Consider the following 26,107-nt stretch of genomic DNA (forward strand, 5'->3'; position numbering starts at 1 on the left):
TATGATTGAATGTTGTTATTATCGGATAACATTTATGACTTTTATTAAATTGTGACAAACGCTACGAACCGAACTTTTTAGGGATTTTTAAATTTTTTACTTCTCATTTAACATCTATATTTTGTTAGTTATTTTTCATGAAGTTTTTAATTTAAACCTGCTTAGAGTAAATATATGATGACTAGAAACGAATTGATCGAGAGTAGTGAATCGATGTCAAGAAGCGCTATTCTATGACAGTACCCGTGACGACGCCATCTTGTGGCGCTACTTCCGTGACGTTCTCCTCATCATTTTACTGCAGAGGTAAAAAAGTATAATATAACGCCAGTATAAAAGCTTCGCTTCAAAAGTTATAAGAAAAAGCCCATATGTTTTTATTTATCATAGTCTTGTAGAGATTTTTTTGAATGAATGTTGTTATATTTTTCAGCATTCCTTTACCATTTACCATTCGACATAAGTATTTTTGGATGATTGTTCCATTAAGATACCAATATATATTAATTAATTCTTTTTTTTTTTCAGGAGGACTCAAAAGAAACCAGAGCTTTTAGATACAACCAAAGAAGAATCACTATTCAATAGCCAATTCAACAGAGCGTATCCTACCAAAATCGTCATTCATGGATTTGGTGGAGGTAGAATGTACGCACCTAGTACAGATATGCGGGACGCCTATTTCTACAGGGGAAACTACAATGTTATTATCGTTGACTATAATACCCTGGTTAAAGAACCTTGTTTAAGTGTAAGTTTTTAAAGGTTCTAGTCATAAACAGTTTTTTAATGAATACCGTGTTAGCTATATTAATGAAATATAAAAATTACATTTGTATACCTAATACATATAGTCAAAATGTGCGTAACGATACAAACAAACTACTTTAACATTTTCTATATTAATAAATACTATTATAAAGAGTGGTTGCTTTAGCAACTTCAAATCCGTAATTTAGCTTAAGTAAACTGCATTACAGTTTTAAAGAAATCGGATTCTTCTTTCCTTTACCAAAAATGTATTAACGGAGAGAGTATATCGGAGGAGTGGAGGACATCGTTTATCACAACAATACATAAGAAGGGAAGTAAATATGTGACAATTATCAAGGAATCGCAGTCCTTAGCACCATCTAGAGAGTTTACGGGAAACTCATCAAAAAGAGAATGAAAAATGAATTCTGTGATATGGAGGCCGAAGAAAAGGTCGGCTTTAGAGCAGGTAGATCAACTATTGACCATCTGTTTACTGTTACCCAGCTAATCGAAAAAAAGTAGCACGAAATCAACCAATACATCTCCTCTACGTGGATCTTAAGAAAGCTTATGATAGTGTGCCACAACAAAAACTCTGGAAAGCTCTCGAGAAAACAAATATTAGTGTAACCTTAATCAAGGCTGTTCAAGACCCCTACAAGAACAAAACAAGTAAAATAAAAAAATGTCAGGAGGTATCCAAGGGTTTCACTATCAGCAAAGGACTCAAACAAGGATGCTGCGTGTCTCCTACTTTGTTTAAGATCTACTCGGAGCAAGCGATGAAGACGTGAAAAAAGGAAATGCAGAAACATGGGAATTCCTCTAAACGACGCAATATTGTACACATTGAGTTTTGCAGACGACCAGATAGTGATGGAACAAGACTATGAACACCTCGAATATATGACCCGTAAACGAACACCTCGAATATATGACCCGTAGACTTATCAAAGAATACAAACTATGGGGGCTAGAAGTAAATATCAAGAAAACTGTTAAACACAATATAACTGAGGACATCAGAATAAATCAACTAAGATGGTATGGACATTTCCAAAGAATTGATGAACACAGAATACCAAAGAAAGTATTGAACTGGACACTGCATGGAAGAAGAAAGCAAGGTAGACCGACATTAAGTTGAAGAGAAGGAATCGATAAAGACTTAAGGGAGAGGGAAGTTGAAGAAAACTTTTGGAACGACCGAGATAAATGGAGACTGGAAATCTGTACTGGAGAGTGTGTACAATAAATTTCTTTTCTGCGTTTGTCACCAGTAAGATGTACCATTGGAATTAGTTAAAGAAATACTTTGATTTACTTATATATGAAATTGATTTATGAGTTTATTTATAAGTAGAGATTTTTAATTTATGAAAAAGGTTACCAAAATTGTATATATTCAAAAGTAGATAACGTTATGCTACCTGCGCCGAGTCACTTTAAGTTGTTTGTGGAGACGATATTATATGGTTTTAAGCCTTCGAGCATAACTAGAGGCAACCTTTTAATGCGCTGAGCGCGAGACGTTTACCGACAGAGAGAGCGAATCAAACTGCATGGACTGCATCTCTCTCGTACCTTGTACTCAGAGGTTAGGTTATGTACAACCCGTGGTGCTGTAGTTGATAATGCTAGTACGATATTGATCATGTGTCCATTGAGGCGACAATGTCCTGTTAGGAGACCTACGATAATTCGTAAATCATTCCTATTCAGGTCTAATAGATCTGTGGAACTCTTCTTCGAAGGTTCATATATAAAAACCTTTGAATATTTGAGACCAACTTGTTTGTATCAGTGGTTACGTTTCATCCGTTCCACTCAGTTCTATATTGGTCTTTTGGCTAAGCTTCTTGCTATACCAATGAAGCTTCTGAGCCTATGAATGTTTCTTTTGTCCCTCCCGTGGTAAGGAGGTCCGCTTTTTCGTTCCCTTTAATACCAGCATGTCCAGGCGACACCCAGAGTAAACTTACTTTGTTACTTTTTCAGATCCGAATCAGATTCTGAAGAGAGTTCCAAACTAACTTGAAGTTAATCCGATTCAATTCCAGTGCCTTTAATGCCGCCTGGCTATCAGATATAATTTTTTATAGGTCTGTTCCTGTAGTGTGATTATCTAGGCTTTTACTAAGGTTTAGTCTTGGTTTCCCTCCGTGTACTTCAGCTCCAACTCCTTCATCAGTTTTACAGCCGTCAGTATAGCAGCATTGACTTGCCATTATAGGATTCGTTTTATTCGGCTCCTATTCGTCACTTTCTGAAAAAAGGGCGGGAAATGGCTTTTCGAAATTATATTTAGGTTGCATTGCATCTGGCACCATTTCCAACTCAGAGTAATTTTTAATTATCTCTCTAGATTTGATTGCCGTATCCTTTTGCTTTTTATCCGCCTTCTGGAAGCTCCTACTTTCATCTCCTTCTCCATCCATATATGTTATGGATGAAGATCAAGCATAACCTCCATGGGGGTAGTCGACATCGCCCCTATTATGATTAAGCATGTCTGTCGTTGGAGCTTAATTAGTTTCTCTTTGGTGGTGTTTTGATTGCATTTAGACCACCATATTAGTGCGCCATACGTACTCATACGTCTGACTACAGTCATATATAGCAACTATATCTGTTTGATTTATATATTTCTACAGATTACTACTATTTTACTAGGATTGACAGAGTTTTTCTCTGTCGAACCACCTAGTAAAGATATTTAATGTTCTTTGAAGTGTGCTGGATAGAACATTACCATATTTTCTTCTTAACATGCGAGGGAGATAGCATGTTGTTGTATTTGTTCTCCCTCTTGCAATACTCGTTTCGCGCTCAATGTATGATGGCTGGCTCTAGTTAGTGTATGCTCGAAGTTTTGAGCGGAGTGTTCTTTTCTGGAACACAACTATATCGTATTAATTACTAGAAGCACAATAAAAGCTTTTGTTGACCTCATTTGGTAATCGACTACTTTTGCCTAATGAAGTATTCAGAACGGGCTTGTTTTTATGTCAATTTGACTGGGAAGAATCATCTACAATTTAGATAAACAAAGCATAATTGAAAAATGACCTCTTTGATTTATTGACACGTGCTTTTATTGTAATTAATAAATAAATGTATGAAAATTCATTAGAAGTTTTATGCGCTGTTTCATATTGTATACTCAACATATTTCATTGTTAAAACAAAAAATGGCCATTACTGCTTAATTCCTTAACATAATTTATTTAATTATAAGGCTATAAAAGAAAATAGTGTAATATCGAAACGAATTACAAACAATAAAATTTACGAGTGAACTTGAACAAAATTGTCTAATATCGGGTATTCTGTCTTAAAATATCAATAACCATTTGCATATAATTTCGAAGGAAAAGGAGCAAATTTTGAATAAAAACTTGAGGAAGACGTTCATATTTTTCATAAAGCATGTTTTGAAGTTCTGCAAGACTTTCTGGCTGGCCTGGTTGAATTATAACCCACTATGAAGTTCATCCCAAAGATGTTGTATGGTATTCAGATCAGGGCTGTAGGCTGGCCATTCTAGAGTATTAATTCTTACTTCCCCCAAGTAATTTATCACGATTCTTGCAGTATGCGACCGTGCATTATCATGCATAAAGATAAAATTGCCCCCAACAAAGGGACTAAATCGAACTACTGCTTCTGCCAAAACATCCTCTATATATCGATGAGCATTCAGAGGGCCATTGATAAAAATAAGTTCAGTTCGAGCTTCAAATGAGATTCCAGCCTAAACCATGAGACGACCACCGCCAAACTTTCTTCTCTGGGACATACAACCTTGGGCATATCTTTCATTTCTCCATCTCCAAACTCTCTCTCGGCCATCGCCAGACTTCAAACAGAACCTCGATTCATCAGTAAAAAGAATTCGGCTCCAATCCTGTATATCCAAGTGTTGATGTCGAGCAAAAATTAATCGATTCCTACAGTGTCTGGGTTGTAATTCAAGAACAATACCCGGCCTTCATGCCATGTATCCTCTTTTATTGAGGCGTCTTCTAACCGTTCTCTCACTTAGATTCACATTTCGAACCTCCTGCACGGTTTGCAGTGGAATGGCGATTTTTCAAAAGTTCCATCACAATAAAACTTTGCGAGGTTACTCTTCTACGACCGGAACCAAGTCAACGTGAGTATGTACCAGTCTCTATAAAGCGAAGGAAAGCTCTCCGTATAATAGTTCTCGAAATACCTAAAGTTTTATATACATAGAATAGAATAGAATAGAATAGAATAGAATAGAATAGAATAGAATAGAATAAAATAGAATAGAATAGAATAGAATAGAATAGAATAGAATAGAAATATGCTTTATTGTACTTGAAAATTATACAATTTTGTGGACAAATCTTAAAGAAAGTCAAAAAAATAACAATAACAATTAAAATTTACTAAAATTACATAAATGGTTAATATCACAAAATAAAACAATAAAATATGCAATCTATTGCAAAATTTCACTAAATTGCAAATTGCATATTAAAACCTTACGAACTAGTTTACGAATAAGTTTGAGCTGCTGCATGTGATACCCAAATAAATATATATATATATATATATATATATATATATATATATATATATATATATATATATATATATAAATACTTTGTTGCTTGTACCTAAACGTACTGTAAGAAACTCTGCCACTGAATAATATGGTCTTTCAGATAGATAAGCTTTTGTCAATTTACGGAACTTAAGGAAAGAAGTTGTAGATTCAAGTTGCAAAGGGAGATGATTGTATAATTTTTTTGCCTAATATAATATAGATTTCTTTACTAACTCAGTGGACGGGATCGGCAAATACACATCAAAGCTTGAATTTCTGATGGAGTAGTCAGGATTAGGTCTTGTTGGAAAAGCATGTAGGTGTTTACGAATTAAGCAAACAGTTTCTAACATATATAAAGAGGGAAGAGTTAAAATCCCGTGATTTTTGAAGAAGCTTCTGCAATGTGTTATTCTACTGAGGCCAAAAAGATACCGTACTGCTCTTTTTTGTAATTTAAAAATAACATCAGATTGGGCAGCTGTACTAGAATCCCAAAAAGGAAGGCCATATCGAAGATGAGAGTCGAACAAAGAGAAGTATGTTATTTTGGAAGATGCTAACTTGATTTCCTTCGAAACATATCTTATTGCATAGCAGGCTGAGGCTAGTTTCTTACTTAACAAATCGATATGAAGGGACCATTTAAGGTTGCTGTCTATAAAAATACCAAAAAATTTTAGAGAATCAACGATACTGATCTGGCTGTTATTAAGAAGCAAGGGTTGAAGATCTCCTTTATGGGATAATGCTACTGTCTTATCCACGTTAAAAGAGAGTAACTTAGAGTCGGAGCAGGTTTTTATTTTAAGTAGATCAGAAGCTATAATTGCATGAAGAGTTGCAATATTAGAGTTTTTAAGTTAGTGATGTCATTTATAAAGATAAATAAAAGTAGAGGAACCAGTACTGACCCTTGTGGTACTCCACATATAATGCTTTTGTGACTAGAGTCAGTATCATTTGCTCTAACTAGTTGTTTCCTATTCCCCAATTAGATTGGAACCAATTCAAAGAAATACCTAGAATTCCGTAGAAATCTAGTCTTTTTATCAAAATGTGATTTACACAATCAAAAGCTTTGGCATAGTCACAAAAACAGTGGCAGTATAAAGATTATTGTTTCGTGCTTGATAGACCTCATATGGTACAGAAAACATAGCATCGCTGGTACATTTATTAGATAAAAAGCCGAACTGACTTTATGTGTTGTTTTCAACGAGAAAGTACATAAGTCGGGCTTTTATAAGTCTCTCAATAATTTTGGATAAGACCGGTAGTAAGGCAATAGGTTTATAGTTGCAGACATTACACTTTTAACAACCTATATGAAGAGGCATAATAATGGCTGTCTTTAGGCACTCTGGAAATATACCTTTTTCAAAGGAATCGTTAATTAGAGAGACCACGACTTCCAACATATTATTTGGGAGATTTAAGAAAATTTTTATGGATAGACAATCAGTACTACAGAAAGATTTGCTTTTAATACTACTGATTGTTTGGTTCAGTTCAGATTTATCAAGTGGTCTTATAAAGAATGAATTCGAGACCTTTCTTGAATTAGGGAGATAGGAAATAGGATCTTGTTGTGGTAAAATAGCTGATGTTATATTTTTACTCACATTAACGAAGTATTTATTTAGATTTTCAGGGTTTAGAAGAGAAAATGTTTGAGCTGTGTTAGTTTTATTTCGAAGATCGTTTATTATGGACCAAGTTTCCCTTGCAACATTTTTAGAGCTTTCCAGACGATTCTCATAGTATATTTTTTTTAGCTGTTTTGATAAGTATTAGATAGGTTCCTCTGTACTTGGAGATATATTCAGTGACAAAGACGTTGGTAGTAACTTTTTTGATGTACAGTAGTAAACGCATATTCTTGGCTGATATGCGGATACCTTTGGTAGTCTAGGATTTGTAATGTTTTGACTTGACTTAATGGTTATTAAAGGAAATGCCTTATTGAGATCAAGACAAGCTTATCTAAAAAATCACTAAAATTATAGTCCACGTCCACGGAGGGAAAGTGCCACCCAGAAGTCAAGCACAAATGTTGGAATTTACGATAGTTCTGAGCGGACATAAACTTCTTCTTTACATAAACTTGACTTCTTCCGTCTTGTAGCAATGCAATAATTCGAGCAACATGTACCGTAGATAACACCATATATTATTTATTCACTTAGTCGAAATCCACGTTTGAAAAGATAAAATTACTGTTAATTTAAATGTTGTTAAATTAGAAGATAAACAAGGACTACAGAAAATAACAACATAAATGTCAAAACTGTCAAAAACAAGCTACATAAATTAAGACGCAATGTGAAACAGTGGATAAAACTTCCAACGAATTTTTCTTTTCGAAAATTTATAGGGTGCCCACTTTTTTTGCCGTTCATTGTATATTTAAGAATTTGTTTGTGAATTTTCTATGTGAATTGTACATTTAACTGTTATTTATATAATTACTAATGAGTTTGTTTCTAATTCACTAGAAATTATCATGTTTAATTAAACATTTAACACAGAAATTCTTTATGAGATTCAATGTTTATAAATTATACAGTTTGTTGATAAGAAGGTAAATGACCGCTTATTCTTACGTAATTCGAATAAATTCTATATATAATTATTAAAAATGTACAATCACGAACTTTTGACAACATTTTTTAATAAAAAATTACATTAAAGTCACCAAACATTGTTAACTCATCTAAAATGATATTTTATTGTTGACTTCATATTTATAGGTACACTTAAAGCAGATTTGTTTTAAATTGTTCAAGTTATTTTTTTTCTTTGGAGAAAGGTACAAAGAAGTATATCATACGAACTGCAGAAGTATTAGGCGAAAATGCAGAGAACAGGAAAAAAGGACAGTATAACAAATACTGAAAAAATTATTGGAATAAAAGACAAACCAAGAATAAAGCACCTGAAAAAAATCAACGAAACACGTGAATATATCGCGAGTAAAAGGAAATGAAAGTAAGGAAATTAAAAAAGATAACGAAGTTAAGAAGGGACCAAAAAGCAGAGCTTAACTTATGGACACAACATTTTAATCAACTACTGAATTAATACGATAGACAAGACCGGTAAAGAACTCAAACCAAGGGAAAAAAAAGGGAAAAGAAAATTTTTATTAAATATTATACAACCATTTGCAAATAAATATGACACATTTATAAAAAATACTTAACATTTTTTAAATAAATTATCGAATATTCAATTTAATTCAAATAATATTTTAGTAGGTTTTAACATAAATATTATTTACAAATGTATCATTAGATAAGACTTTGAATATAATCAAGACAAAATTAGAGAGTCATGATATATTGGCAACTAGAACAAGACTAAATATATCAGCTATAATGGAATTATTGACATTATGTACTGATAATACCTATTTTCATCTAAATAATGACTTCTATAACCAAAATTTTGATCAAGCAATGGGCTCTAGTTTATCTCCATTATTAGCCGATATATTTATGGAAGATTTTGAAACAAATATTCTTTCTAAACAAAATTTAAAACCCACAGTATTATGGAGATATGTAGATGATGTATTCTTAATATGGCCTCATAGATCAGAGTTGTTGGACACACTCCTGAATGATACAAGTGATAAAGAAGAGACAATAACATTTACCACTAAAAAGGATTATAATAACGCTCTACCTTTCCTGGATGTTTTAATCTCTAAGAACGATACTGGATATGAGACTGAGGTGTATAGAAAGCCAACACACACCAACAGATATCTAAATTACAAATCAAATTACAATATTAAAAAGGGAATTATGAAGTCAAAATTACTTGTTCTAATGAAAATTCGTTCTTAGAAGAAAAACTTTTGTTAACATATGTTTAATTAAAAAATGATTATCCTTTATCGTTTATAAATAAGAAATTTTCAACAATTGATCGAATACAACAGAACAACTTAGAAGGAGATGCTACAGCCTACACAAGGAATAATGCAAGAAAAATGAGAATACCATACATAAAAGAATTATCAGAAAAACTGAAAAAGATAGGAAATAAATTCAACATTTCAAAAACATTCAAAACAAGAAACACATTGAGATCTATTTGATCTAAAACTAAACCTAACAATGAACAAGAAAGGACAAAGAATTGTATTTATAAAATACCTTGTGAATGCGATCGGTTTATTTGGGTGAAACATTAAGGCCATTAAGTTAGAATAAGTGAACATCAATCTTATATTAAAAATAGAGAATTTGATAGATCTCAAATATGTAAACACGCATAAGGAAATGAATGATTTACTATGGAATCACTAACAGGAGAATTTTACTGTCATCATGGAGTGTGGTTGTCTTTATAAAGACGAACCACATGCTATGATTTTTTCTGAAGGATATAGATAGGCTATGATATATAAAAAGTTGATTTCATGTAATCGACTGAACTATCTTACAATAAAGTCGTCCCAGGAACGCAACTCAGCAATATTGGCAATATCATTTTAAAGTCGTCTACTTTAAAATGTATAATATATGTCTTATTTGTCAATATAAATGTGTCAGATAAAATTAAATTATTAGAAGAATTTTTCACCAAGTAACAAAAAACAAAATTTGTTTAATTTATTATTGTATGTATTTTGAGAATGATTTCCGAAGTGGAAATTGAAACGTCAATAAACTTATTTTAAGCTTTAATTGTGCCTTATTCCCATTAAAACAGTAATTATGAAAAGAAAAGTAACACAAATATTAGGATATAGAGGTAATGCAAGAAAAATGGAAGGTGGCAGAGATATATCGCTTTTAAGTGTAAGTTACAAAATATCAAGATATTAGAAGAAAGAATAAATAGCATAATGTAAAGAAGGGTGAATATCCAGGATGATTTAGGGAGAGGGGACCACTAGAGACCAAATATTTGTAGTGAGACAAATAAAAGAAAATTGCTTCAAACATGATATGTAGTTATATTACCTCAGGAAAATATATTTCGTCCACCGGTAACAGTTTAAAAGTTATTTTAATTGTTTATGAGTTAAAAATAACAGTAATTTTGCAAAACAATTTTTGGTTGTAAAAATGATTTTTTTTACCTTTTTTTTTGGTGCACATTGAAAGTAAAAGTCTTTAGGTTTCATACAGTATGAGTAGAATTATCATATCTTCATTCTTTGATGTCATATATTATTATAAATTTATGACCTCTGGGAAAAATAATCTAAATAACTTTCAAACTAATCGATGGATCGAGCTGAAATTTTGGGGATTTGTTAAGCACTGTAAATACTTTCTTTGAGAGCAATCACAACAGTGTAAGTTGATTTCTATAAAAGTTATAAACAATTAACGATTTTGCCTTATCTTTTGTTTTTGGAGCACCAAATTAATTTAAATTGTTCAATTTTAACTTTATTTTTTTATATTTTTAAACATTTTTATATTTGTTCTATCTTTAAACACTTCACGTATTATATTAATATCTTAACAGTAATGCTTTAACACCAGTTTTGTTATAATTGTTAAGAAAATCCACGTATCTTAAAAAAAAGGGTGATCAATCTGATACCCATGAATGTTGTGAGATTGATCATTGATGATTTTATAGCATGCAACGGTAGCGCTTATAATCAATCTCAAGCCTGACTAATTGAGTCAAACAGTTTTTCAAATGTTCACAAAGAGGTGAGTTGGATCTTGCGGGGTGAGAATGATCATACTATTTTTTTGTATATCCTTCATTTATACCAAAAAAAAAACAGATTTTTAAGAACTAAAAATGCAATTCAGAACATTTTTTTTATTTAATATCAGTCGCATCGACTACGAAAGGTTATTAGCGACATGTTACATTAAGGTACAATAGGGTAGCAGCACCATTTTTGGCCATCTTAAGGAATTTCTTGGCCTTAATAAATCATTAAAAATCAAAAATTAGAGCTGCGGACTTGTAATTGAGCAAACGTATGACGTTAACTTTGTTTGATTTAATAGCCACTTACGTTTGAAGTTAAATTATAAGGACATTTTGTTAGGTATTTTTAATTCAGAAAGCATATAAAAACTAACTTTGTACCATTTGTGACCACTTTGCTCCTAATGTGGTTTATTCAGAAACCATTTGTGGCCATTTGTTTAATTCTACATAGATAAGGATGATAGTTTCTAGTATTTTACCTAACACATTTTTTTACTAAAGGTAGAAAAATTATATTTAATTACTAGAAATGTTAATAAAATTACATGAAAAGGATAGTAGTTTTAATAAAAAAAATTGTTATTACAACAGTTTTAATCAACACGAATTACTAAAATTTATAATATTTATTGATCTCTTCAACAAAAAAGTAACCCCATGAATTTTTTTTTAAAGGTGGTTGAATTTCTTCCATTACCTCATCCTTTTCATACCAAATTTCATCCTTTTTTTGTGGCCACTTCCAATCATTCCCATAGTTTTCCATTGTGCTGATTAAAACCTTGCCATTTTTTTCGTCAGTAATTATTCCTGGGAAAAACTTATTTTCGTACTGTACAATTACTTATGTAGATACTTTGTCCGCAGTACATATGTCAAGAGGGTTCTCTTCAACTACATTCTGTATATTTTTGGCCTCCTCACAGACAGGTTCCTCCCCTGATTCTTGTGTGAGATTGGTCTTTTCTAACCCGTTTCCAATTACTTGTTTTACATCTTCGGGGGCCTTTACATTACTCACGGAAACTGTTTTGTTTATTAGTTCGGTTTTTTTTAGTCTCTTTAGATTTTATCTTAATTCCATTTTTCCTAGAAGTTTTTTTTAGATTCTCTTCTTTACAGGCTCTTTTCGCCTCTTTGTCTTGCTTCTTTTTTTCTTTTTTTTTTTTCCATTTCAAGTTCTTTTTCTTTTTCTTTAGCCACCGCAAGTTCCAACCATGTATTACATGTTAGCACAGAAGGTAAGATTTCACGCTTTCTGGTTTTCTTGGAAATGTTTTCGTCGCTGGGATAAATTAGAATGTTACTTAATAGGTCTACAGGCCTTCTTTTCGGAGTATAGACAATGGTAGTACCAACAGATGAAGTCATTAAGTCAACATTTGAAGGTATAGGCGAGTCCGTCAATTTATTAATAACACTGCTATTTTCCAATAGATCCGTCGATTCATTGTCCATAACCACATCAGAATTTTTTGCTAACTCTTTATCTATTAACATTTCTGTAGCATTGTCTATGAAACTGCTTTCTTTAAAGGAAGGATTATTATACTCTGGAAAGTCAAATTCTACAATATTAGAGACTGTTGGAGTTGATGTTAGTACATTATTATCTTCCACTTCAATTACAATGGAATTGTCTACCATATAATGGTTAGGAATTTCCTCAGCCGACAATTTGCTGACACTCTCAATAGGGTCATGTAATAAATCTTCTTCGTTTTTAAACTGTACCCATATATTGTACAATGATTCATCAAAAGCATCGTATTTGGACTGTTTGAATTGTTTTAAAACGTCGGGATGAATTTTAGACTCCAAATATTTTAAATGTGTCAGACAAGTTTTCGTTTTGCTAGAGACTACTATGGGTTCTTTCTTTAATGTGATTTTACAATAATCTACGTTATTAGCAGAAAACGGAAAAAGTCCACATGTTTTAAACCCATTTTGTAGAGATTTAGTAAAATCAATTTCATCCATAATTTTTTGAAGGAGTTGTGGAATGTCATCTTTTTTGACATCTCTGCCGTTGTGAAATCTGTACATTTTTACTTCAGTTTTCCACTTACTTTTTAACGGAAAAAAGAAACTGACATCCAACGGCTGAAGGATGTGTGTCGTATTTGGATGTAAACATGCACAATCGACTTAAAGGCAAACTTAAATGCGAGGAATGTCCGTCCAAAAAAACTATAATCGGCAACGCAATATTACTTTCGTGAATAAAAGGAATAAACACATTTGAAAAGTATTCGTAAAAACACTTTGATGTCATCGATCCTTTGGGTGATTTTCCAACTCCCCAGTCTCTTGGAATATTTTTGCAGATCTTCTCAGGAAGCCGATCATATTTAAAAAGTGTAAGGGGTGGTGCCATTTTCCCTAAAGCATTTGCTGTTATTAAAGTGGTTATATTTTCTTTGTCCGAGGAGGATGAAGTATTGTAAACTGGAAGACCTTTCTCCGCTAAAATTAAACCGCCTTTTGGACATAAATAGAAAGACGTCTCATCCATATTCCAGATTCTTGCCGGATCATCCAAAACATGCTTATCATCTCCAAGTAAATCCAAAGTTTCTTTGAACCAGTTTCGGATTTTTTCTTCAGTAATTAATGATCTGGCTCTATTTATGTATTCAGACTGCTTTAATGAGAGTTCTGGAAATCTACGCATAAATAGATGAAACCACTTCCTCCCAGGAGTATTTGCTTTAAAAGGGGTTTTTAGTTGACTGTCTTCTACCAATTTTTTTATTGAAAAATTAAGGCCTTCTCGACAAATAGGAAAACCCATTTTAGCTGTAGTTTTGATCCAGTGTACCAGCCGATCTTCTATGATCTTCCCTAAAACTGGACTTCTTCCGACTTTGCCTGATGTTTCTGGAGCTCTTCCACTTAACTTATTGCGTATTGTGGAACGGGGTACTTCATACAAATTACATGCTGTACTTACTTTTATTCCACCTCGAATAGCTTCCAATGCATTCTTTACTTGCTGAGGTTCGTATTGAAAAAATGTTCGTTTTGGTCATTGTCGTACATTAGTATTTTTTTTCTTGATTTCAATTTTCTTTTTACTCCGTGCCATTATCTGTAATAATAACAAACATTTATAAATAAATCATAGTTATATTTTTATGTACATGATGTTTTACCGGTAACGGTATGGTTTCTTATTTGTTTTAAATAAATGTCAATGTATAGTAAATGCATACTCCAGGGTTCTCCATAAAAAAATTATATTTTTGTTTTACAACCCCATTTTGGGATACATTGATTATTACAAAATATTCTTAAATCATTTTGTTAACGAACGGTCCGTTGCGAGTAAAACACCCTGTAGAGTATAACTGGCTACTATGGGAACACGCGTGTTTTTAAAGTAGTCAGTAAATTATGTCATATGACCAAAATTGGATTTAACTGTTCCATTAGTAGCCACTATTAAACAGTTGCTGTGGCCACAAATAGGTCAGAAGTGTTCTAATAGTAGCCAGCAAATGGCCATTAATGGTGTGAATACAAAAATAAGTGTTCCATTTGTGGCCACCCAATTTAATAATGTATCGAGATAAAATAAGGAGTTTAAAAACAGATGAAATCGTAAAGAAATCATACCCAAAACTTAAAATCATACGTTGATCACAAAATTTTAATATTTGGCTTAAATACAGCTTAAATAAACTTACCTGTTTTCTTACGTATATCGTTAACAGAAGGTATAATACACAGTGTCACCTACTTCAAGAATAAGTAGAAACTAACCTGTAAATCTGAATAAGTCGCAAATTGTAGAGCCATCGTGTTAGAACGAATATAGTCGAAATTCTTCCGATTTCCGTAAAGGCGGTAAACTCGGACCTTATTATATTAGATTATTGGTTTAGGTGGCCACTAACGGTGAAGTGGCCAAAAATGGTGCTGCTACCCTACTTAATTAATTTACAATAGATGAAAATGTTGAGTTTCTTTAAGGAAATTATTTATGTTACAGTTTTCGTCTAATAATGCTTTTAGATCGTTGAAAAGACTGTTGTTGAATTATTCTTGAATATATTTTGTACAGTTTAACAGGTTCAGCTCTCTACATACTAATCAGTTGTTCTTACATAGCACAATCACAATACACAACAATAATTAGTTTTTAAAGTGATTAAGCTAAATTTAACATGTATTTATAAATACAATTTATATTGTGAATCAAACTGTGTAAAAAATCAAAACATAAACAAAATTATTACTCTAAGAAGGCTAAAATGCTAAACTGTCATTGAAATTTGAAGTATTCCCGTATCAGTGGTGTACGATTGTAAAATCTATTTAATTAAAATTATTATTTTGTGGAGTATTAAACTTAAACAGTTATTTCATAAAATTTATATTATTAAAAATAAAAAATGTTTTTGGTTATTTAATCAATATAGTTCTAAAATTCTCAATATAAACACGGATGCATTTTTCTCATTATTATACCATGTTAACGCCAATGAAAGATCGAGCAGTTCCGTATGGGTGTCGTATTATTAGCTTAGGGTAGGGAGAATTGAACTGTAAAGTTGATGTTATGGAAATTTTAAAAACAACTGACGTCACTTGTATTTAATTTGTATAAATTTGTATAAATCGTGACGTACAACGTTTTACTGTGAAAAATGGTATATATGAATAGTTAAATAATAATATTAATTTTGTATGCAACGGATTTTCAAAACAGTCGCCCCATTTATGCGAGATTAATTTTTGTACCTCATTTTTTATATCCTTTTATTTATCCTAATTAAGAAAAATGTAATTCTATTCATAACTTATTAGTATAAAATGAAACATCCGGTGTATACATTAATTTCTCATTATATGTCAGACTTATTCACTTGTTGAGTTGTTTCTAATATAAAGTTTGCTTTAAGCATTATGTTAGCAATTATTTTTTTTTGTATGATAATTAAATTGACTTGCTACTTATAATTTATACTGAAGAAATGATTTGCAATAGTAAATTGCTAATGTTTCATGATTCCTAGGAATTATAAGCTAGATTGCTGTTTATTTCTTGCAACATTGTCTTACTCTTGTTAATAAGGTCTCTATAATGTTTAACGTTGTTTCATTATTAGTTAAATATTTGTATGTAAAAATAGAACGGTAATTTATTACAATTAAAGTAATTTTATATTATATAAGTGCACTAAGTTGTCACATTACAAGAGGCTTCTGGTAAAATTTAACTTTTTTTAACGATGGTTTATAATTAAGCAAAAAATACATATGCCTTGTAGATAAAATTAGTATCTACACAATAGGACAAACATGAAGAATGTCCTAAAATGAGATAGAGAGTATAACATAGATTGCTGGTTAGACAATATGAGAGCTCTTACCTGTAATATAAGAATGTCTTAAACACTAACGGTTCAAAAAGCTATCTAAAGGTACAAAACGATTTATTAAAGAGAAAACGAGAGAAAAACAAATAGCATAAATAAAATCAGTACAAATACATAAAGAACTAAACAAAATTCCTACTACTAAATACTAGGGGAACGACGGGTAATTACGAACACTTAAGGAAAATAATTGTTTATTTGAAATATAAAAATGTTGAAAACTCGGAAACCACTACAGAGTGGCTAACAGTAATACAGCTATTAATTTTTGTTATTGGATAATCAAAAATAAAAATTTTAATAATAAAAAACTCAATTAAAAATTTTCACGAAATGTTCGCTGTTACCCGAAATGTCGGGTAATAATAAACATGAGAAGGGTAATGGCGAACAGTATTACCTATTAACAAAAATCACATTTATAGTTGTCCGGTGTGTCCGAGCCGCTGCATAATTTATGCACCCATCCACCACATATAATGCAACGGAACCAAAGTTCGCTTTTCCCGAACTCACCACAAATTAAACAAGATTCTCCTTCATTACAATCGTCGGTATTAATATCGTCATTGTCATCATCTTTATATGATGTCGAATCTTCCTCTTCGCTTGAAGATTGTAGTACTTTTCTCTTTGCAGTTTTATTTTTCTTTTTTAAAAATTTTTGTTCTTCAATTTCTTTTTCCATTTTTTGTTTCCTTCTAAGCTCCTTTTGTTTGAGTTTTAATTTCAAAGGCGTTTAGGTTAATATTTCGGATCTTTAATTTTTTCTTCCACCCTTCTTCGGAACAGATATCTTTTGTTTTTCTTTCGGTAAAGGCAAGATATCGCTGAATGAAACATTTTCGGTATTTTCACATATCTGGTTTTCTTTGGAAGGGCCTGGTTGGGGCTCCAGTAAATCTTCTTGAATAGTTTATGAAAGACCTTCTTGGCTATTATTTTGTTGAGTTTGATTATCGTTTGAACTGTAAAAGACTTCTTCATTAAATGTATTTCGGTTGAATGGAAAAATTCCGGTCTTCTCAAAACCGTTTGCAGCTTTGTCTATGCTTGCAACTCTAGTATTCGCCTTTGAGAATAAAGTGCTTATATGGCACATTTCAATTTTCTCATAGGGTTGAGATTTTAAAAACGAATCACATTCAACGTCATATGCTCGCTTCAATGATGAGAAAAAGCTAACGTCTAGTGGTTGCAGACGATGCGAGGTATGTGGAGGTATTGACAGCATAATGATACCATCTTCTTTGCAAAAATTATAAATTGCAATAGAGCAATGACTGGAGTGATCGTCCAGCACCAGTAAAGTGGGATCATCTCTTGTAGGTTTATTGGTTTTCGCAAAATGTTGAATCCAAAACAGGAACACTTCTTCGTTCATCCAACCGCTTTTTGAACAGGAGTACAAAGAACCTGGAGGCCCATCCTTTTCTAAAGCAGGATTTCTTCTCAGTCTTGGATAAATGAATAGTGGAGGTGTAAAAGATCCGCTGGTACTTATACAACAGCATACCGTCACGTTCTTGCCTCTTTCTCCACTTGTAACGGCTCCAACTTGTTTTTGGCCTCTAGGTCCAATGATCCGATTAGGCCTATTTACTTGTATTTATCGTACAGCTTACCCAAATTGTCATAAAACCTTGAGACTTGATCCTTATTGAAACCTTGAATGCTATTAAGACTTGTTGCTTCAGGTTTACGGAAACTTAACTCAGGATGCCTTGACATGAATCCATATAACCAGTCTTTACCTGCTTCTTGTTTTTCTCTGTTGAAACTATGTTTTAAGTTTAGTTTCTCTGTATAGGCGAAGGCCTCTTTTCGCAACTGAATTGGGGTTAATCCATAAAATATTTTAGATAAAGTTAGTAAATGACGACTCATTTCTTCTTCCTGTTCATTTGAAAAGAGAGTGTTTGCACCCAGCCTGCCTTTGTAAAAGCCTCTAGAGACTCTGTTTTGTAATGTTGTAACAGGTATATTAAATTGGCGTGCAGCTACCCTTAGGCCATAACGTCTTTCTTCAATTGCCTTTAGAGCAGCTTTCATTTGATCATCAGTCCATGAAAATTTGTTGGTACTTCGTTTCAGTTTAAAAGGCATCTGAAAAAGATACAAATTGTTAAATAAGCAAAAGAAAAGCAAAAATGTAAAGAATCTAAGCCAAATTATTAAAAGAGTAAACGCGAACACTTGACGGGTAATCGCGAACATCTGTTCGTGATTACCCGATTTGGAAATGAATATGAAGAAACGAAACAATCATAATATAGATGCATTTAACTTCTCCGTAATAGGACAATTTTATAGGTTAAATAATAGTGATTTAACTAACTCTAACAATTTAAATGAAACCATCAAGTGTTTAGGTACATACCTTATTTTCTGAATTGCTAAAATTGTAGTGCAAGCACCAAAAACAAATAAATCGCTGTAAAAAATTCCACAAATACGGGGCAACTGTGTATCTATGCCACCACGTGCAGACTAGTAGGAAGCACGAAATGAAGTTTACAACGGAATGATACAGATGACGTACGCATGCATTCTGTTGTCACCTCGGGGGAACAAATAAGGGTCTAACCACCTTCTGTTGTCTCCGGGTGCTCTGTAGAGGGCTTCGAATATACTGTCGAGAGCTCCTCTACTTAAGTCCATTTTCGGGTTATGGACTTGGAAAATATTTATATCTTCGGTGTCTTGCCTTGAAAAAGGCAAGATATTTCTTACACAACAAATTCCTCGTCGAAAATGGTACATTAGGTTGTGGTCTTCCGATGGCTTGTCTTGAGAAAGACAAGATATTTTCTTACATGACAAAGGATTATCGAAATAAAAACACCAAGTTAAAGTTGAAAATAACTCTCAGCCACAGAGTATGGAAAATAGAACAGGAGCAGAGCCCCGAGAGCACTAAGCTCTCGGAGAGCCCGTGAGGGACTGACCTGAAAATCGCCAATATTTATATGCGCTGTTCGAGCGATAAATAGGGATTTCCAGGTCAAGAGCCAATGGGAAAATTCGAGGCGGGGCGATGCGCATCGAAATGCGTACTAGTCCACAGACTATCGCATTCGATGACACTGTGATGTTCGCAATCACCCGCTGTTCGCTATTACCCGTCGTTCATCTACTTACTAGTTAATAAATCTTTCGAAAGTGTATGTGCACTATTGTCTATCCAAGTCGTTATCACGAAGATCCTGGATCAAAAGATGCGGAGATGTGGTAACCATGTGTCAAAGGCCACCCAGAGAACCATGCGAAAAAACTTCTAACACTTCTAGCGTATACAAAAACGGGCACTACTGTATTATAATTAATATGTATATATCTGTGATTATAATCGATTGCTGTTATACCAACAGCGGGACAAATCGTTGACAGATTTGGAGAGCACTGTATACTTTTTGGTGATTAAATCCTTGACGGATTTTTAGGACTTCTGCCAAACAGAGATGTTTCTTCGTCCACGTCTAAATTCGCTCTGAGGGTAGGCGGGGTGCCTGATTTTTCGGGGAGTCTTTTTTTTTTGAAGAGTTTTAAGTGCATAAGAAAACTATATTACTAAAAAACTGTTGACAAATTGTTTGACAATCGTTTTTCATTTATGACATTTATAGAGTGGGTGCATTTTTGTCAAAAGTGGAGTTAAATACTAAATTAAAAATATTTATAAATAGTTTTACATGTCCGAATGGATTTATTCGAATATCACTGTTATTTTCTACTATGTAAGAATATTTGGTTGTCTGGCATAACGGAAAAATACGCTCAAAATCCTTTATCTTAAAGTCCTACCAGAGATCGAGGAGAGTTGTTAATATTTACTATCGTTTATTATATGTATTATCGATAAGTGTCTGCCGCAAGGCAGCGGGGGATCGCCTCTAAACAGGATCGTACTTTTATTTTCGATTTGCATTACTTATTCGATTGTTAGGTGTGTTTAAAAGCCGGTCTTTATCATTGTCTAGTAAAGTTATAAGAGTTGCAAAAATATTTACATACACTACATTCACATATTTACAAAACTTTATCATTTCTAAATAGAGTACAAAAAGAACAGAGGCAAAAATATGTTAGAAAATTATTTTCAAAATTGATGTGTGTCTAAGCTGGTTTTATACCTTTATCAACTGAATTTAAAAATATTTACATAAATTACTTATACATAGAAAGTTTACCGTTTATAAATACAATTCAAAAAGACAACTCGGTTTCACTATCACTGTCGTTATCTGGATCTATAATAATCTTTTCTTTGAGCAACCTGTATTTTTCTAGATGTCATTGGTTATTTTCTCCATTTCTAATTTAATTAAATGAACCACAGATGAATTTAGGTAAGCGAAACATTACTTCTCCTTACCGAAGCTTTTAGCTCATGCCATATGTGTTCAATAGGATTGAACATGCAATAGTTTGAAGGAAGTCTTAATACTTTATGACCCATTTCTTTCTCCAAACTGTCGCAATAATATTGTTTTCTGATGGAAAATAATTTTAAAGTTTCAAGTAATTGTGTTTCAGAATAATTATCTTCAAAATATATATGATTTTCCAGCATATATTTCCTAGATTCTAAGTTTAGTGTCATTAGAATATTGAACTTTATTCGGCCTACGACTGTGGTAGCTGGCATTGTCCATCACAATTACACTGTTTGGTGCTATATTTGGCAATAACTTCGTTAAAAACCAGTTCTCAAATAATTCTGACGTGGTGTCGTTATGATAGTCGACACGGGAGTCCTTAATGTTTTTTGCATGAAAAGGCTAAAGCATTAGGTATAAAACCATTTTTTTGTTCCTGCATGGATTATTGTAATACGTTTTCCTTCATTTGATGGAGCTTTTGTTGTACCAGAGTTGTTGAGCCAGAAGAATCTGCCCAACCTGCCCAATGGAACGTCATGGGTGTCAAACCACGTTTCATCCAGATAAACAATTCCTCTTCCACTTTCTTTGTATTTATGAATTTGAATTAAAAATTCCGACCTCCATATTTGTAGACGAGCAGATTCCATAATCACTTGGCGTTTATCGATCGTTTTTATTTTAAAGCCGTTTTTTTAGAAGACATTGCCTGTCTCACTGCAGCACTTGATTCCTGTGTCATCTTTCTGCAACTTTGGCATGATAGTTTTTAATGTGGGGACCATTCTTCATACATGTTATAAATTTTTTGTTTAATAATCTCCACGTCACTCAGGTGTAGTTTCCTAAACATACCAAACTATATATATATATATATATATATATATATATATATATATATATATATATATATATATATACTATATATATATATATATATAATATATATATATATATATATATATATATATATATATATATATATATATATATATATATATATATATATATATATATATATATATATATGTATTAAGTATTCTGTATCTAAATGCTTTCTTCTTTATGTGCCGTCTTCTACCGAAGGAACGATAGGTTTCTCTGTTTTGTGCCGCATGTATTATGTTTGCAGCTTCTGGTATTTGAAACCATTCTCTCAAGTTTCTCAGCCAGGATTTCTTCTTTTTGCCCAAACCTGTTCTACCTTCAATCTTGTCTTCCACGATAAGCTGTAGCAGACTGTACTTATCATTACGGAACACATGGCCCAGGTATGACGCTTTCCTCCTTTTAACAGTTGTTAACAATTCCACCTCTTTACCGATTCGTCTTAATACCTCTGTGTTGGTCATTCTGTCTGTCCAAGGTATTCTCAGTATGCGTTGATACAGCCACATTTCTAGAGCCGCTAACTTCTTTATAGTTGCTGCTGTAAATGCTTTATCACCATAAAATAACATTACTGAAATAACATTCAGTACTGATTTTTCCGTCATCACTTTAAAGCCACTACAAAGATTTCTGTCTTATTGTTATGATTATTTTTTGAGAACTTGGATTCATTGATGAAGATATTGCTCACTGTTTACACTGAAAATTAAAATATTTATGGTCTAATAAGACTTTTTAGATTCGTGTACGTTCTATAAAGCACAATTTTTATATCATCTATAAATATATGATATTATAAATAGCTTTAATAAAGTTTTTAATGATTAAATTATTTCATTCACTGTAAGCACGGAACCAAAACATGTATTCACGCTCCTTTTACTAGTTTTACTCTGATATTTTATGCATCAAAGAGAAAAAAAAACAAAGACACATTTTTTTTATAATGTAATTGGTTAACAATGAAAAGCAGTTAAAATAATTATTATTGGTTGAATAAAAAATATGAAAATATTTTAATTTTTTATAATTATTTAATTTTTTTTTCGTTACAATCTCAAGAGAAGGATAGTGGTCATTAATATATATGATACGTATACATGTTGGCGATCAACATAGGTATATTTGCTTTGCTGGTAGCTATTTAAAACAGTCAGGTTGTAGACGAGTTGAACTATTTGCTCAGGTATTAGATCCAGGAAATTATTTTTTACCTATTTCACTTTTTTTATATGTGTTACCTTAAAGAAGGAGTAGCAAAAGTCACATATCTGCTCATTTTTCATAACATGGCCCAGATATTATAGATTGTGCTCTTTGATTATATGCATGATCTCGCATTCCTTCCCTATATTTTAAATATTAGTCAACCAGACCACCCATAAAATCCTTAAGATGCATGTTTAACATCATATCTCGAACACTTTAAGCTTTTTTCAAGAAGCTTCAAAAAGCATCCAAGCTTCTTCTACGTAAAATAAGGTACAAAAAATAACATCAGAGGATAGAGATAGAGAAGAACCTTCTCTCCTTACAGGTCTGTTAGAATCAGCCTATTTTCCAGCATTGTTTTGATCCAGTTGCATACGGTATCGGATATCTCTTTTAATGCTATTGTATCATAAAAGGAATTTGGTAGTGCATTATTAAATATTCCTTCTACATCTAAAAAGACGGTTAATCCAATCTCTCCATTATGAATGGAGTGACTGATTTTCTTAACTACTTCGTCCAGTGTTGTGTCTGTTGATTTTCCTTCTTGAAAGATATGCTGGTTCACATTGAGAAGATGATTTCTTGATTGCTCCTCCTAATATGTCTACCAAGAATTTTTAACCTTGCATTCAACAGAAATAATGTAAGACTGATCGGCATGTAGGTTTTAGATAGGACGTTGTGTTGTCATCCTATTTTTATATGTACATCACCCTTATAGTTGTTCATGTCTTCGATATATAATTTAATGCTATGCTAGCTCCAAAAATCTTTATTAGGATGGGCAATAAAATGTCCAATCCTTTTTGTAGTAAAAAAGAAAATATTTTACTTCCTTCTGGAGATTTAAATGGAGCAAAGTGGTTTATGGCCCACTCTCGAGTTTAATATTTTTACAGATAATTCCTACTCTACTTTTTTAGGATGTTTCTAGGTTATCATAAGTTTCCAGCCTGATTCTGCTTATCAGTAATTGTTGATCTTGGGATGTTCTATAATAACAGCTCTAACGTTTCCTTTTTAATTCGGCAAAGGTGTCACCATCATCATCATCATGTAGCGCTACAACCCTGGGTGGGTCTTGGCTGACTGTACAACTTTTTGCCAATTTGTTCGGTCTTCCATCAACCTAGGGTCAAATGGAATGTTCATTTTCCGGAGATCTGCTTGGATGTTATCTTTGAATTTTGGGACATCCGAGTGGTCTTTTGCCTGTGGGAATCTCCGCCCATACCAGTTTTCGAAAGTCTCTCGTTATGCAGTCCGTGCACGTGGCTTGCCCATCTTAGTCGCTGTGATTTAATTTCTTGGACAATATCGGCGTCATTGTAGAGTGCTTTTAATTCGATATTGGTTCTGATCTTATACTGGTTTGTGGTGATATCATGGTGAGGTCCGAAAAATTTTCTAAGTATTTTTCATTCAAAGCGTCTGAGCTTTTCTTCGTTTGCTTTGGTCATGGTCCACGTTTCTGGGGTAGGGTGAGGAACGGGTGGATTGAGTAGCTCGGAAATCACCCTACTGCAGCCGGTCCCAAGATCGGATAAAAGAGGAGGGTTGAGAGGAGAGTTAACTACCCACCCTCGGAAAAAAAACTAGTTATGAAAACTGCAACTTTGCCTCGGAACCGGACAGATAAACACAAAGGTGTCATCAGGTCTTTTAAATAAGTCTGGTTCCTGTGCCGGATCTTTGAAAAGAATCTTCTAGATTCTAGTGCAGGTATATTTGAAATACTTTGACAGAACCTCCTCCAAGATTTCCTGTGTTATATTCTGCAATAGTTTTTCTGTAAGTTTCCAGTTCCCCAATTTTTTCGCTTTATTCGATAGCCTCCTTACTTCTTTTCTTAGTTGTTGTCCAGTTTTCTGCTCCACCAAGGCGTTTGTCTGTTTTTCGACTTAGTTTTGATTGAAAACTTACCCTGGTACGATATGAGAATTGCTTCCCTGATTCGATCATTTGCCTCTTCAATATCCAAACATTTTTTTATATTCATAATTGTATTTCCTATCCTTGCTTCCAAATCGGTTCGATATCCTTCCCAATTTATGCATTTTGGATTCGTGCAGTCAATTATATATTGTTACCTGTATATAAGGTATAGTCAGTTAAAAATTTTGTTACTACTTTGTTCAGTACTTTAGAGTATATGATTAGTATATATTTAAGTTGTATCTTGACTGATGTATTATCGCCTGGAAGCATAAATTTATTATTTATTAAATCCTTACTTTAGAAAACTTTGTATTGTTGAAAACTAACCAAAGTTTAGCTTTGTCTCTAAAATCACATCAACTATGTTGCACCAATGACAGTAAAGACAAAACTAAACATCTAAGTAATTATCACCTAAGAAGTGCTGTTCACAAGTACCTATTTTATACAAAAATATTTACATTTAACGTGGTATAAAATGTGACGAATTTCTTTTCACCGGGAGGAACATGGAACTGCCGATTAAAGGAATTTGCAAAAGTAATAATAGCAAGATACCTACAGTCCTTTATATCAATATAAGCCAATATGCTACCTATTAAATATAAATTATATATAGATGAAGATTTCACATATAATTCATTAACAAAGAAATATTTCCTTTTAGCAAATGGCTTGGGCTCCTCGCTTCTGTGCAAAATGCATAGCCCAGCTCGTAGATTATTTATCTCGACATCCCAGAGGGGTCAAAGCCGATGATCTTCACCTGATTGGTTACAGTGTTGGTGCACACATTGGTGGACTTGTGGCCAATTATTTGGATCCTGCAAAGCATGGAAAAATCGGAAGGATTACAGGTTAGTTATTATTATTAAATACTCCATAGAAAAAAATGTTTCAAATAAAAAATGTAGCTGAGATAATTTTAAATAAATATTTTCATTACCACTTTTGTATTTAGAATGAATCGTTCTCTTAGAAACGGCGCTTGAATTTAAACTTTTACATTACAAATAATCGCACGTAACAGGAAACGCCTTCAAGAAGACGAATGCTCCTCAGGGTATCTAGCGCATATAGGGCGGTTTCAAATGAGCATCTATAGGTCATTGGAGCGGTGATACCGATCGTTTTGTTGTGCAAAGAGCGAGCGAGGGTATATGCGAGAAAGAACGATAGTAGAGTGGCAGAGAGAATGGGCGAGTGATAGCGGAAAGGCAAAGTGGACAAATAAGCTTATTCCCAATCTTAGGCTTTGT

The 26,107-nt window shown here is 32.8% G+C and overlaps 1 protein-coding gene across 1 annotated transcript in view; it reads left to right on the plus strand.

Moving 5' to 3' along the window:
- The window catches only part of LOC140432166 (pancreatic lipase-related protein 2-like), a 122,827-nt gene that overhangs the window by 55,704 nt on the left and 41,016 nt on the right, over window positions 1–26,107 (plus strand). The window contains exons 3-4 of the mRNA XM_072519999.1: window positions 529–751; window positions 25,516–25,705. Coding sequence (XP_072376100.1) covers window positions 529–751; window positions 25,516–25,705 — 413 coding nt within the window. The remainder of the gene's footprint in view (window positions 1–528; window positions 752–25,515; window positions 25,706–26,107) is intronic.

This window comes from Diabrotica undecimpunctata, chromosome 1 (assembly GCF_040954645.1).
Source record: "Diabrotica undecimpunctata isolate CICGRU chromosome 1, icDiaUnde3, whole genome shotgun sequence".
In the NCBI taxonomy this organism is placed as follows: Eukaryota; Metazoa; Arthropoda; class Insecta; order Coleoptera; family Chrysomelidae; genus Diabrotica; species Diabrotica undecimpunctata.